Genomic DNA, 15,952 nt, shown 5'->3' with positions numbered 1-15,952 from the left:
GGTCATAGAAAGACCCAAATACCTTTGGGAAACCCCAATATGACAAAGTTAAACATATATCCTTATTTCAGTTCTTCAAAGAGCCTTTGAAACTGCAAATGCATATAATTAGTTTCCCAGAGGAGCAAATAAAATGCAAAATATATTTATTTGTGTATGCTTTTTTCCCCTCTGTGGACTCTTTCAAAACTGGCATTCCAAGGAACACACTTTGGAAAACAATAAGCTAAAACAAAGAATGAGCGCATGAATGAGGAGATGGTAGAGTGTAGACATAGAAACAGAAGGGAGAAGGCATGGCGTATACCGGGGAAAATGAACAGAAGTTAGAACTGCCTGCAAGAGGGGGTTCTGACCAGAAGAAAGGGAGAAAGCAGAGGTTAGAGGGATGGTTTAGTCAACCTTAAGGACCTGATTTTAAAACCAGACATTATTTATTCACCAATGGTTCCAAACCTGGCTGGACGTTAGTGTCGCCACAGAAGCTTTTCAAAAATGCAAATTCAAAGGCTCCATCTCAAACCAACAAAGCAAGATGAGGCTGGGGCAAATGCCCTGCTGACATGCATCTGGGACCCTGTGCCACAGGTAGTGGTACACCTCCATTGGAAACCGAGTTTACTCAACATTTATCTGGTAGAGATGGGGTAAAAGGCTGGAGGAGGACATGAGCCAGAAACTGGACAATAAGGAAGAGGCCACATGGTAGTAAATAACAGCATAAGACAGCAATAATTGTGCAAGCATATTAGAGTGAGATTGATTATTTTTACATTGGTCGATAAAGATCTAGAAGGTCAAGTTTTAAAAGGAGGAGGAGGTCATATAAAGACTATCATTGTGACTCTATTCCAAAATGAGGTATTGTGTCCCAGCCAATAAATAGGTCAAATCCAAATCCAGATTAATGGATTCCCATGAATCATGCACTTTTCCACCACAAAGTTCAGCTTGAATCTACCAAGTTTATCCCACAAAGAATATAACTTTCACACCAACACTCTTTTAACCTTAGTCAGCATTCAGGAATGTTGGCCACAAAGTATGGAATCACCACATTACTCATTTCATTTCATCCCTGCATTAAATGGAATTGTATTTATACCCTGAAAGATTAAAAAATATCATATTCCTTTTTGTACCACTCAGTGCCCTGGATTCCTGGAAATGAAACTTCGTTCTTGTTCCCCACCACCAGGCAGTCTTGATAAGATGTTATTAAGAATACACAGCTCTGAACCACCTCATAAAGATGTAAAGATATATTAAACAGCATTCCCAAAGTTTATATTCTAAAGTCCCATCAGTCAGCTATTGTACATCAATTATCAACTAATTAGTAGAGAGTGCTTATGCTGACCCTTCTGTTCTCTCTTGTAATGATTTGCCAAGTTAACTGAAAGCTGCTCTGCTCCATAGAGACTCTTAGTATAGCAAGAGTGTTAAATAAAGTTCACCAACAATTAGCCTAGAAAACCAAAGAGGAAATGTAAGCACATTTACTGCTTTTCCCTCAACAAATTTTCTAACAACCCCATGGAAATAGAACATATGTATTTATTAAATAAGCAAAAATTGAAAAACTGAAATACCAGTACAGGCCCAGTTTACTCCTTTATTGCTCACTGATCTGGTTTATTGCATCTCTGCTCTATGCTATACTATATAGTCTAGAGAGTGCGGAAACGTAGATGAGTTAGACAATTCTTGCTGACAATCCAATTTAATAAGCTTAAACCAAGGCTTATCTGTGAGATTAATCTGTGAAAATAAGTAAATTTCAAGTGAAATTATTATACTACTTGCCCTATTAAGACTGCACTTCCAGAAATATAAGAAAGGGTGAGAAGAAGGGAGGGAAGAAGTACATTTTCAGGAGAGAAAAGTGCCTCAGCTTCTCCAACACCATGAACAGGTAACATTTATCAAGCACTACTTGTGAGGTTGGTTCTGTGCTATATACTAATGGAGTCCTAGGCTTTTGGAATAGCCCTCAAAGAGGTTTTGGCCAGTTGGAGAGAGTTTTAACTAACACAAGAAACAACTAGGACATACCCAATCTTAAACTGAGTTGCCATAATGCTGAGAACGGAAAGAGTTCAAACAAGAAAAAGATCTGTATAAATTGGAGGAATTTTTGTAGAGGAGGTGAGACTTGATCGGAGCCTTTCAATGACCGGAGGGGAGTCAGCAGCACAAAAAGTTGGCTGACCAAAGTGAAATAAAAGAGTGTGCTACAAAAAGGGTATGGCGGTGATAAAGCATGGAGATGCTAGGGCCAGAATGGCTTCACTTACCAGCTGTGTGACCTTGGGCAAGCTCCTTAAATTCTCTGTGTTTCTGTTTCCACATCTGGAAAATGGGGATAATCATGTACCTACCTTTATAAGACTATTTGGAGAACTAATAATTCAATGTATGTAAAGCACTTACAGTAGTGTCTAGCATACAGAAAGTATTCTGTAAGCCTTAGGCATTCACATTTTTATTAAAGTGTTATCAGATTACACAGGACCTCCAAGGCCGGCCCCTAAAAGAGCTATAGTAGGTTTTTAAGCATGGCTTTGCTATGTTAAGGTACTATGAAGAGGACAATCTAACTATTTTCAATACATATAGAAGCAGAGCAAAGACTGAAGACAAGAAACCAAGCTAGGAATATGTTGCTATGATCCCAGGATGCAGTGATGAAGTTTGGACCAGGTTAGAGACAGAGGGAACAGAGTAACCCCAAATGACTTTATAAAGAAGACAAATAAAAGGGTTACTAAAGAGTCTGTAAGAAATATTAGATTACAAAACCTTCTACATAAATTAAGATCATGTTTTCTCTAAGCTGTTTTTCCCCCCCAAGACAACCAAAAGCAGAAATTGATTGAGAAATGACAAGGTCGTGTATTGGTGAGACCCCTTACTCTATGGAACAATGACTGGGACACCTATGTCAGAGAGTAAATATTTGTTAGATAAATGAATAAAAAATATGATTTTGGGGGATGGCTCCATAGTGTAGTGGTTAGCATATCTGCTTTATACGCAGAAGGTTCTGGGTTCATGCCCCAGGTGGAGCCATGGACCATACCCCGGGTGCGCCAGGCCCTGGGTGCTCCTGGCCCCAGGTGCACGCTGCGAGCGTGTGGAAGGAGACGCCCCACCTTCAGAGATCCAGTTCTTAAGGGGAAATGGCAACATCCATAACTCAGGGGTGGAGCGGGGGCGGAATTAAAGAGAGGAAAAAATATATATGACTCTTAGGGAAATTCATAAGGCAAGACAAATATCGTTCAAGGCCACGAATGAGGTTGAGACATTCCCTCTCAAATGTGTCACGATGTGGAAGAAAGACAGTGATCCCTGGTGAATACGATTGTTAGTATGTCCTTGTCTCTAAATTACTTGTTTGTTCTGTCTCCCCCGCCAAAATACTCCTTTCTACACCCCCGCCCCCCTCCCCCGCCCCCCACATACTCACTCAACGTAAAGGGAGTAAAGTCTAAGCCATTCAATATAAATCGATGGAACTTTTTTTCAGGATCTAAGATCTGACTCAAGGGAAAATCCCATTCACTCTTTCATATTAGAGATAACTTCTTAGTATCTAAAAGGCACAGCTTACAGTCATTATTAAAAGCTGCTAGGCTATAATTGTTTTCCCTCGAACAGTAATTTCTCAGACTGTCCAAAGAGACACATATTCTATCATAAATCTTTTCTGTTACATATTCTACATGGCCTTACAAGTCAGTATGAGATGCCCAGAAGAATCGAACCTGGAGAAAAGGCAAATGGTTATGGAGGTTACTTTCTCTTACATGAAAATCTAATTTGAATACTCTTGCAAGAACTAGAAGTACCCAGCATCCTGCATTCGGACGCCCTTGAGCTAGTTGCTCACCTACCCGGCCAGCCCTTAGCCTCTGTAGGCTGTCGATTCTTTACTCTCTGCTCCGAAACCCATAAAGGAGCAGAGGAACACCACAAAACACTTGTTGAGCTATTATTCGTAATTTGTGCTCCTTTGTCTCCAGGTGTTACAAGAGGGCTAAGAGTTGACACTGCTTGATTTCGTCTTCTCTTCTAATCCTTTGTAGAAGTCTAAATCCACTGAGATTATCCAGGTGCTCTGAGTGTCTCTGAGGAAACCAAGAAAAAGGAAAGACTGCCCAAAGTCTAGGAAGAACAGCAGTTTGACAGCCTCCCAAGTAGAGAGGCGACGTTCAGAAAAAGCAATGAAGGTGGAGATCATGGTTGCACAGTAAATATACAAAGGCCAGACTTTAGGTCTGGGGGCTTGCAACTCCAGCAAAGGTTCCTGTACCCAAGCAATGCATAAAATAGCAGATTTCCAGAGACCATATGGGCTTAGTTAGTGGGCACCTCAGAGCAACCTAATGGACCAAGAACTAAGCACTTGGAATGTTCTGCCCTGTACAAAGATCCTGGGATCTTGTCTCACCTTGGCATGATATTGGGCACTTAATCAACAATGACTAAGATTACATTTCCCACTCACCAGCAAGATGGGGTCATGGAGTTTCATTTGTTTTGATTTAAAAGAAATAGTTTAAAGAACCATTTCTCTTATATGTAAGTTAGTAGAATAAGTTGTACCTACAACAAATTTAATTAAAATTGAAGAAATAGGGAGTCTGAAATATCCGCCCTTTGGTTCAAGCAACTTGTCATAAAATTGCACAACTTTAACTAAACTACCAAAATATAGAAAAAAATTCTAACATCATGAATCTCAACACACATGGAATATGGCTAAGGCCTTTTATTTAATGCTATTTTTGAATTTATAAGAGAACTAGAATAATCTAAGCATCTCTGTAAACATGATTAGAATATGGGCTAGCATTAAAGTAAATGTGGTTATTTTATCTCTACAGCCTATACGTGCTAACTCAGACAATGCATCAGCATTAACTCTTAACTAATGACATCTAAAATTAGGTCAAACAATGAGGAATATCACCACTTCCAACCCCAATACTTTCTCATCAAAATAAAAAAGCAATCAAAATACAGATTGACATCAGTATGAAAAAAATCTAAATTCAGAGTAATGTTATTTTATACCTAAAGTAATACTTTTTTAAGGAGTATTATTTGTTTAAATTTTAATATGAAAGCTGAAAATAAATGTGAATAAAAAGTGCAATATTAATCAAATTAAAATCTTATTTCTTGAATAATATACAAATTCTTAGAAGAGAATTAATAACAAATCATATGTAACATAAGATCCCATGGCGTTGAAAGTAAATGGGAAAGACAGAAATAAAATCCCTCCCCAGTTCTCCAAGGGTTGATTAAGTAGAGGTCTTAATTTGGTAGTTAGAGTGCCTCCTCTTTTGACTGCTCTAGGAAAATCAAATTATAAACTCTGCCAGAATTTGTTCTCCTCGTTGTTCTAAACAAAACAAAAATAATAGCAAAAGGCAGAGGTCTGTCTCACTTTGATCTTCATGCACAATGAGAAGAACGTGAGCCTTGATACAAATCTACAGTTTAGAATAATTATAATAAATCCCTATGAATCACCAGGTAATATTAGCTCCTTAAAATGAGCTGAAACAATTATGAAGGTATCTCTAAAAATATTTTCAATAAAGAAGACTGTAAGACATAAATCTTAGTGAAATCATTCTTTCAACTTTCAAAATGGAGTTAATATAATTTTTTTCCAAACAAACTTACCCTATCTAATAAGTGTGTGAAATTTTACCACTCAGAGATATGCATGTTTCAGAGTCATAGTACTTTGAGAAAACAAATTGTTTTAAAGCTGAAGAATTCATGAGAAAATAAATCACTTTTGCCAAATTTCACAGGTATCCCCTTCCCTTTCTTCTCTGTTATAGTTCTTAAATACTAATTAGCCAAATCTACTCTCTAGGTACTTATGACATAGAAAAAATAATTATAAAGGGAATTATCTTTTCTTTGGTCTTCTTTATTGAGTACATCTAGATATCCACAGTGAAACCACCTAAATGTTCAGAAAAGATTTTGTTCCACGTTCAGAATTCTAGGACTAAGCCAATGAGTAAAAAAGGGGAATGGACAACTTCGTTCTTCCTGCTTAAATACAGTGAATACCTTTGTTTGCAAAGATTTTCCCACTACCTTCTTTCAAAAATGTGTCAATCAGAGTGCTTGGGGAGGGTGGGAAGATATAGCCACTGGGATCCTTGTTATTGTACCTTAAGGGAGAGACTGCGGGGACAAAGATTAAGAAATCTTGCCCCAGGAATATTGGTTGCTCTGTTATCTGACACCAGCAGCACAAGGAATTCTAGTAACACCTCTGTCCAGAGGAGGAAAGAATAAAGTCCGAAAGAAGACATATATATAGCTTGTCTGACTTGTTTTTTGCACGTAGCCTTGAAAAGAACAATTTTTACCTCAGAAACTTGGCAAATGCAAACTGATTTTTTGATAAGTTTTAACACGCATTTTACTAAATGCATGAAGAGAGTGAGGGAGAGAAAGGCCAGGTATCCAAATACAGGGAGGTTGTCAGGTTTCTCTTTTCTGTGTCATTTTTATTTAGTCGGTCAAATGAAAATTCAAAACCATATAATTAGATGGTTGTTTATACATGATTAAGCATGAGCTCATTGGACTTTACATGCCAAAAAGTCAGAGATGTGGTTAAGGGCAAGAAGGAACTATTAATAAAAGGAAATAAAGCTGTAAGACATTTTTCACTTATGAATAAAAATAATTCAAAGGTCTCTAGATGGAAAAAGAGAGAAAAAAATCAACCATGAGTAGGGGCAAGAAACCAAATAATTTTATAAATGGTTAGAATTCATGAGATATAATACATTAAGCCACTGGTACAAAAAAGCTTTTCCTCCTCTATGATTCTAATCCTATTTTTGTTTCTCGTAAATATAACTCACAATGAACACATAACAAAACTTACCTGTATTATATTTCTCTAGAATCGTTCTGGGAAATATTTAAGCAAGAACACACCGCTGTTAATTTAAAAGAGTTACTTGTTCTCTTCATAACTGTCTTCACCAGTAATCCTCTCTGGAGAAACCAATAGCTTTCAGCTCCCTTGAAAAAGGCAAGTGTCCTTTCACTTTTCACATATGCAGAATTTTTCTTCCTAAAATAAAGTAAGCCCATCGAAAGCAAAGCTTAACTGACCATAACCTTCATAAAAGTAAAGGAGACTTTCCCAGATCCCCCAGAGGATCTGTAATCTTAGATTGGGGATCTAAAAAGTGGTAAATCAACTGCTAATACAGATCAAACACTAAGCTATGAATGAAGTCAGTGGGCAAGTCTTTCAGATGACAGAGAATGGACTGATCCAGTATCAGCCGACTTACTCCACCTTAAGTAACGTTTTCAAGTTACTACTACAACCTCTCCCTAATGGGAAAATATACCAGTACAGGTCACCTCTGGTGGCCGCCCAGGCAAATGCAAAATCAACTCCAGAGGTGGTTCAACTGCGTGTGCTATTTTCTACAACCAAACAACTCTTTTGAGTTGCCAATGCTGTGACTTGTACTTTGGCACATGACTGTATTGATATTATATGGTAGAGTCCACCAATAGAATAACACAATCTAAAACTACAGCTCATATAAACCCAACACATAGTCCTTAAGACTGAAGCTAAAATGAATCTGGTAACATTCAGAAAGCCTAGAATGCCTAAGAAACATAAACATTGACTTTTACAGCCTAACTCTGAGAGCAATGTCTCCAAGTCTGTCACAGGGATGTAACCCTCCATCGCAATCAATAGCTCTCTCCCTCACCCCTCCACCCTCTCTCAATGTAAGCATCAGCCAGTTCAGATTCTCAGAGCAATCATCAATCTTGTTCATAACTGCCTATTGGAATTTAAACAGAATATGCTCCATTTAAACCTATATGATGAACTATAAAATATAGAAACTCCTGAAAAGCTCATTTCCAAGAAACTAAGATGATCACAAAAATGCATACCTGAAAAAGCATGGACATCTGAGACAAAGCATAATACAATGAAAATGGCAATTTTAACCTACAAAGCCTTATATGTTATCTATGTGTCTTATATGAAATACGCTCTTTGTTCTAAAGATATTTTTTAATTACTGACCTAATTTGGACAAATCCAGTCCTTAACATATTAATTTAGTATTAAAAGCCACCCAAAGCTGTGGGAAAAGTAGTACACTTTGTCAAAACAAATTTTTTATGAGCTGGAGATTCATGGATTTTTATCTTTAATGTTGAAGGAAGGGGGAAATCGTGCTAAATTAATAAATATTGATTATTCAGAAACAGTTTAATATCTACTATGGTTCCAGATAAGAAATGTGATCATTTATTCCTAAACAATGTGTGGTATGTAACTCAAAACCACTTTTCATCAATAATTAATATTAATAATTAACAAGTATAAACAACAAAAATACCTTTTGGAAATGTTTCAACCTGGCCCTTTCCTCATTCCACAGCCTGCCTATTGCCCCCCTTTACCCACTATGTAGGGTTAATAACTAAACTTCCCTCATCTCTGACATGCAACACTAACCAGCAGCAATCTTCCTAAGAATGTGCTCACGAATACATAAGATTGAAAAGAATAAAATAGTCTTATCAAAGTCACCTTAATTGGCCAACAGATTTCTAAATTAGCATCTGCAGTTACAATCCACTCAACGGTGAATTAGTTTTTTCTCCAGTAAAGACAGAACCCTGAAGAAAGTTCACCTCACACTTCTATTCTCCTACCTAGAGATGAAATGTCTTACATTTTTAATCCGAGGATTAGCCTAGTAATAAAAATTAACAGTATTCCAGATAAACAGAGCAGAAGGGAAGGATAATGCAAAAACTAATCATTTAAAAGAGGCCTGAACCAATGTACCAGGATTGTGCTTGATACTCATTCTGAAGAGCATTCAATTTGACTTTAAAACTACATTGCTATTCTTTCTCCATTTTGACTGTAGAATAGTATATTTCAGAGTTCAGCACATTAGCTCTTACACCAAATTTAAGGCATCTTACCATCTGCTTATTTTCTTGCCACTCTGCCCTAGAGCCTAACATTTAAAATTTTAAGTCCATTGAAATTCATCTTTCAGCTATTCATTTCTTCACCAAACTGAACATTATGCAGGTAATGTCTTAAGAAGTTCCTAAAGTTCAACATTGTGCCATATTTTAATTTATTATAGTAAAAACAAATTCCACAATTCCCATTCTCTTCTTCCACGTACCTCCATGCCATACATTACCATTATATTTCCTGAAAAGTGATGGGAATCATCAACCTCATGTTTAAGTTAATCATGTTCCTATTCACGTTCCCAGGCTGTTTTGTCACTAACATTTAAAACTGTTAGAAGTAAGAAGCCCTCCCACTGGGGAGCTTCCATAGACAGTGTCTATTTGTATAAATATGCAGGAATAAAGGTGTTTACATCTTTTTCTTGGGTGGGGGCCTCAGACAGCTGTACAGAGAACACTTTGCATACATTTCCAGGGCTACTTGCTCTTTGCTTTCATAAAGTACAAGCACCAGGAACATTCAGGACAGCTAGTAGCAAAGGCTGGTGTGCAGAGAGGAAAGCATTCGACAAATGCAGCCTAAGAAACAATGTCTCCCTTCAAGTGGAACAGCTGGTGAAGTCAGCCAGTGCTGGCCTGCTTGAACAATACTGGGCAGGTCATTAACTTGCCTGGTTCAGACAGCGATGAGCTCACCCACCTTTCTGGAAGTGCTATTTTAGCTGCTGAGTTTATTCAAATAAAACCCATAATTTTCTAATGGCTAAACAAGGAATGTGTTAGAAAAAAGCTAACTCTCTGAGAACCTTGCAAAAGCCACACAGGGAACTCAGGAAGGTGAGTCTACAGTCTGTTCAAGTTTGCACACATGTTTATAATCGCTACATATGTATTAACTTGAAAATAAGCAACCACATAAGCAAACCAGGATTTTTTAAAGTTTTTTTTTAAGTTACTGCCACATTGTTGTTTTCTCCCTTTCTTTTTCTTTTGCATAAGAAAGAATAAGTTTGTCCTTAACTACACAAAAGAGTTAACATTTAACTTGAACACTGAACATACTGTAGCTCTCAATCTCTCCCTCTTTTCCCTTGTTATAGCAAAAATAGATTCAAGAAAATTTTTACTAATTATTGCTGATCTTGAGTGAGATATGGCTATATCAGTTTCCATGCTGCACTCACAAGAAGCCCCAGTTCCTTCACCACATTCTACTCCAGGCTGCCAGGAATCCCTTACCATCCCCCCATCACCCTTACATCTACCCCCAACTGCTATGATCAAAGATCAGCCCAAAGGCCAACCCCTCCTGGAAACAAATCCCAATTTTACAGTGTTTTATCCATCCTATAAATTCCCAGGTAATGCTAGTTTTGCATCTTTTGTGTTACTGATCATTTCTACCTTATATATTAACGTGTGTGTGTGTGTGTGTGTGTGTGTGTGTGTGTGTGTGCGTGTCTTACCTTTCCCCCATTTCTGGCAGTTCCACAAGGATAGGGAATGTATTTTATCTTCCTTCATTCCTTACTCCTGACTCCCAGAGTACCAGGCCTGCACATGATATATTAACGTGTGTGTGTGTGTGTGTGTGTGTGTGTGTGTGTGTGCGTGTCTTACCTTTCCCCCATTTCTGGCAGTTCCACAAGGATAGGGAATGTATTTTATCTTCCTTCATTCCTTACTCCTGACTCCCAGAGTACCAGGCCTGCACAGGGCAGACGCTAAATGTCTATGGACAGGTCATTCCCATACCACAATTATAGCATGTACAGGGCCTCTTTCCATGGGTAATTGGAGAGGGGGCTAAAAGAAGAACAGTATTTTATTATTTAAAATAGGGAGATTGCTGGGAGGCCCAGAGTTGGGGTGGCAGGGGGTGACTCTTTTCTGTTGCCCCTGACTCTTTTCTGTTGCCCGTTCTTACTCTCCACCAGGCAAACTCTGTCTCACTGCATACACAGAACACAGGTCCTCCCTATCAACCCCATCAATGCGGTCCTTTTCAAACTGTTTGATTTGTTACCTTTTCTGTGAAGTCCTCCATGGAAACAGAAGTGCAACAAACCTCTCTCTCCTCTCCCTCTTCTTAGCTATTCATAAGTGCCACAAAGGAGGTGCAGAGGTTACGAAGCTATCAACGTGATCATATTTCCTTACCAAAAACTTATATTGCTGCTGCTGCTGCTGCTACTACTACCACTATTACTACTACTACTACTAATGATAATAATACATCTATACATTACAAATAAAATAAGAGTTAGCATCAATGGAAAGTTTACTTGGTATCAGTAGCATATGCCTGGCTGTATACCTAGATTAGCCCATTCAGTTCATGTAACAACTCTGATTATTACCATCCCATTTCACAGAAGAGGCAAACTGAGGTTCAGAAAACATAATAACTTGATAAGAATGAGAATTCAAACCGAGGTAGTCCCGCTCCAAAACATGCACTGATATCTATGGCCTCATAGATCCTTAACCACCATCTCCTACACAACTGGACAAGTACTATTAAAAGGAAAGGAGACAGAACAATTAGAAACCAATCCTTCTCCCAAAGCTGGAACAAACAACCACAGAAATATCTTAGTTTCTACATATAAGCAATAGTCATGAATGATACCTTAATTTGTTCTGTGTAGATGCCATAAATGATGTCATACGTGCAAGTATAAATAGATGACAGTGATTAAATTCCTTTCGCTTTCAGGAATTTTTGGTACATACATCAACTTCATTTGTTTACTCATTTGGTAGTTAAACAATAAAAAAGAGATCAGGATAATTAAAGAACAAAGTGATGCCTCTAAAATAAGGTAAAATCAAAAAGTTGTTGGGATACTGAGGAAGAAATGATGATGATAATGACGGTGATATTTAAGAATATAATATGAAAATACTCATATGCGTATATCTTATCATTGAAGGGATTTACTAATTTTCTCCTTATTTAACAAACAGTCTTGAGTGGGCAGAATTCATCAGGATATATATGAGATGTAAGAACATGATACACAGAGAGAGAGAGAGAGAGAGAGAGAGATGAGCACAAAGACAATTACACAATGTGTCAAATACAATAAGTAAATATGAGGTGCCTTGACAGACCTGATATTATAGGGCCCCTTTCTATTAGAAATCAACCTATCTTAATAACAATACAAATAAAGCTGTAAAGGGTCTTTTCTAAAATTCAGCCTCAATAACCCAAGATTTCAACTTTCAAAACTGCAATGACATAAAAACAGAGTCTAACCAGCCAACAATTGTCTCCAAGCATGTGGCTACTCTATGATTTCATTATGCAATAAAATATTTACATAAGGAGGAGAAAGAAATGGATGCATGAGTGGGAGGAGTCAGCAGTATGAAAACAGAGGGGGTCTATGCCAGAGCCAGGTCACAAGGCCAGGAGGCCAAATTTGGTCTGGGACTATGCAACTGTGTGAGCTTGACCAAATCATTTAGACTAAACCACCCTGTCAAGCACAGCTTAGTGAGATCATATAATAAACTATCTAGCACCAGCCTGGCACAAATCAGATGCTCAATAAACATTAATTCTCCTTTCTACTTGCAGGTGACATCTGAAAACCTTTGGGTTTGGGACAGGACCATTCATGAAGAGATGAAAAGCTGGAGGAGAAAAGGAATAAGCACAGAGGAGGGGATCAAAGATGAAAAGAGACACAGAGATCCCTACTTGACAACTGTGCCTAAAGATCAATTCCATTTCTGTCCACAAATTGAATCTGAAAATGCCCCAGATTTCTCTCTCCCTTTGTCTACAATAATAAGAGGATACAAGAGCCATCACTCTCCCAGATCAAATAAAATGTGTGAATTTTCAGGAGAAAAGAGAAATCGTTTACCTCCAACAGTTGAAAAAAAAAAGTTCAATTTGAGTTTGCTCAAATGTCCTCAAATCTTAGGTTTTAGTAGAATCACTGCTGAACCTCAGCTTTTAGTGGAACCAGGGCCTGCTTATTTATATGCCAAATGTAAATTTGCCATGGAACCAATGTTCAGGCTGCTCAGGGACAGCGAACACCTTGTAACACCTTATTAAAGAAAGGAAAAAAAAAATCTAATAAGCATATCAAACCTGACAGCATAATTTTTTAACAGATTCTCATCTCAAAGAAAGTTTATAAGCAATGAGTGCAGCTATAAGACAATTTTTCCTAGCATAATAATTGCAGAACAATTGTCCAATTAGCAGTTATGCACTGAGGGAATTCCTTTGCATTGTGGCCTTATTGTCTTTGTTCTGAAGAAAAATTCTGCCTTCAAGACTTCAAAATAATAAAAGGGTTCTTCATTATGTCAATAAGTTTGGATGGAGTCCCCATGGCACAGGGACCTTGCCTTGCAATAAAGCCTGGTAATGAATCATAAGAATCATCTGTTCCTACTTAAACTTGCTCATACCCTCCACAGCAGGGGGAGACCCTGACTAAAGGCTCCAAGGAAAGGAGAACCTTTGGAAGGTGAAAGAACCAGGATCAGTTGGGATTAAGATCCTCAGTACTCCTTGAGCCACACCCTCACTTACAGGCCTCTCAAAAACAAAAAACAAAAAAACAACAACAAAAACTAGAAAACATATAAATCGCATATACAATTAAATTCTACTCAAGAAATATTTATGGGACATCCAGTTCGCATGGGTCTTACACATTTGGAAACGAGAACTTCAAACTCTCCCAACCCTGTATCTCACCTAATCAATCAACAAATAACAATTTTTCCCACTGTCCTTCAAGCCGCTCTACTTCCTCCAATACCATTGAACGATAAGAGCCTCAAGAAGACAGAATACAGTTCAATCAAAGGAAGAACTTTCTACCAAGCAGAAATGACTAGGGAGGCAGAGTTTTTGTCTCTAAAAGAATAAGGCAGAGTTCTTGTCTCTAAAAGAATACTAAAAGGGACTGCCAGGATACTGCAGAGAATGTACAGGAAGGGACTGGAAAACAACATTTCTAAGGTCATTCTCAACTTCTGTAACACCTGAAAAGGTTTAAAACATAGTGTCAAGTTTTACATTTTTATGTAAAGTATGAGAATTTTCAATGCCCTCATCCAAAGCCAATTTGAAAATAAAATCTTAAAAGTGACAAGATAATATAAATATGGCAAAAGCAATAGATTTCTTATGTCAATTATAATTTTCAAAATATAGTGAAAAAATTTTTAATTAAAAATAATTAAGAATAGGATGTTATATAAAAAACTACATTTCTTCTTGAAGACATGAATAAATATAGATATACACATATAGATATGTTCTTAAATGAGAAAAATAAACATAGTATGTTGATTCTTCCAAACTATTTCATAGAGTTACTCATTTTGGATATTTTGTGACCAATAATTCTTTGGGGTGTGTGTGTGTGTGTGTGTGTGTGTGTGTGTGTGTGTCGGGGGGGATGTTGAGGAGCATCTCTAACCTCTACCCACTAGACACCAGTAGCAGTCTCCTCAGTTGTGACAACCAATAGTAAATTCTGTCCAGGTATTGCCAAATATCCCCAGGGACAATATCTCTCAAGTAGAGGGTCACTGATTTAATGCAAGTCCTATTCACTACTTTGACAATAGATTCTAAAGTTCATCAAAAGGAATAAACTATGCTAACAGTCAAAAAGTCTTTGAAAAAGAAAATATAGAGCTATGAAAATAAAAACCGGAATATAGAAAGAAGACTAGTTAAACTGAAGAGACTGTAAGCAAAAAATCACGATCTCAGATATATAACAATTAGCATAGGGTGATGGCATTACTAAGAATGGGAAGAGATTGTTCAATAAATGGTAATGGGGCAACTGTTTAATATTTGAGGGAGAATCAAAGCTAAATCTTTATTCACATTACATATGTTCTGATGATCTATTATTATATAAGAAATAATGCCAAAACTTAGGGTCCTGAAAACAATTTATTATTATCTCTTGTGGTTCTGGGGGTTGACTGGCCTCAACAGGATGCTCCTCACTTGGGGTCGCTCATGCATTGCAGTCAGATGTCAGCTAAGGCTTGCAATTATCTGAAGGATGGACTAGATGAACATCTAAGGTGGCTCACTTACATGCTGACTGTCAATGAAAATGCCGGCACATGACCTTTGCATATGGCCTGGGCTTCTCACAACATGGAGGCTGACTTCCGCAAGGCAGAGAAAAGGTAGCTTTTAGGACAGCTAGTGACTATCCCTGCAATAAGCACAGAATCACTTCTACCACATATTATTGGCAAAAATAATCTCAAGCTCACCCAAATTCAAAGGGATAGTGAAATGAACTCCACCTCTTGACAAGGGAATGGCAAAGTCACACCACAGAAGAGTAAATGGAATAGGAGAGATGGTTTCAGTCATCACTGGAAAATATAAGCAGCCATAATAAGAATAAAATAAGTTCCTGGGAAATTAAGAACTAAATATTAAAAATAAAATATGAAACAACTGAAAGAAAATAGCTTTGAGTGTTTCCCTATTGTAGGATGCAGAAGACAATAATAAACAGATATAACTACAAAAATATTTTAGCTTAAAAACATCATAAACAAAATGAAAAAGCAAACAAATGGCCAGGAAAGTACTAGCATTCCATACAATAAACGGTTATGGGCTTAATATGTAAAGAGGCCTTACAAATCAATAATGAAGACAGACATTCCTATGAGATGGAAAAGGCAAAGGACATAAACAGTTTATAAAAGAAAAATCCAGTAGACAAGACATAAAATAGGCACTCTCAATATTCTGCAAATAGATTGATTAGGGAGTATAAAATATGATATAACCCATTTGGAAAGCAACTTGGTAATACAGTCAAGGGAACTTAAAATGTTCATTTGACCCAATTAAAGACATTTGTGATATTATAAATTTAATAAAAAA

General features: G+C 37.3%; 1 protein-coding gene and 1 non-coding gene across 7 annotated transcripts in view; one reads left to right on the top strand and one right to left on the bottom strand.

The window, feature by feature from the left end:
- Positions 1-15,952, bottom strand: part of GLIS3 (GLIS family zinc finger 3) — a 424,356-nt gene that overhangs the window by 289,831 nt on the left and 118,573 nt on the right. For 2 of the 6 annotated variants that reach the window (XM_023521256.1, XM_023521257.1), the window contains exon 1: positions 15,325-15,429. The exons of 3 other annotated variants lie outside the window; for them this stretch is intronic. In XM_023521256.1, coding sequence (XP_023377024.1) covers positions 15,325-15,427 — 103 coding nt within the window. In that variant the 5' untranslated portion in view covers positions 15,428-15,429. Of the gene's footprint in view, positions 1-6,937; positions 7,318-15,324; positions 15,430-15,952 lie in introns of those variants that run through there. One more of the 6 variants, XM_023521260.1, reaches the window with a different exon arrangement.
- Positions 2,999-3,072, top strand: TRNAI-UAU. Its single transcript has one exon. It is a non-coding gene; the product is annotated as a tRNA-Ile (tRNA).

This window comes from Pteropus vampyrus, unplaced genomic scaffold (assembly GCF_000151845.1).
Source record: "Pteropus vampyrus isolate Shadow unplaced genomic scaffold, Pvam_2.0 Scaffold301, whole genome shotgun sequence".
Lineage (NCBI taxonomy): Eukaryota > Metazoa > Chordata > Mammalia > Chiroptera > Pteropodidae > Pteropus > Pteropus vampyrus.
The sequence above is the reverse complement of the archived record's forward strand: the minus strand, read 5'-3'. Positions and strand labels throughout refer to the sequence as shown.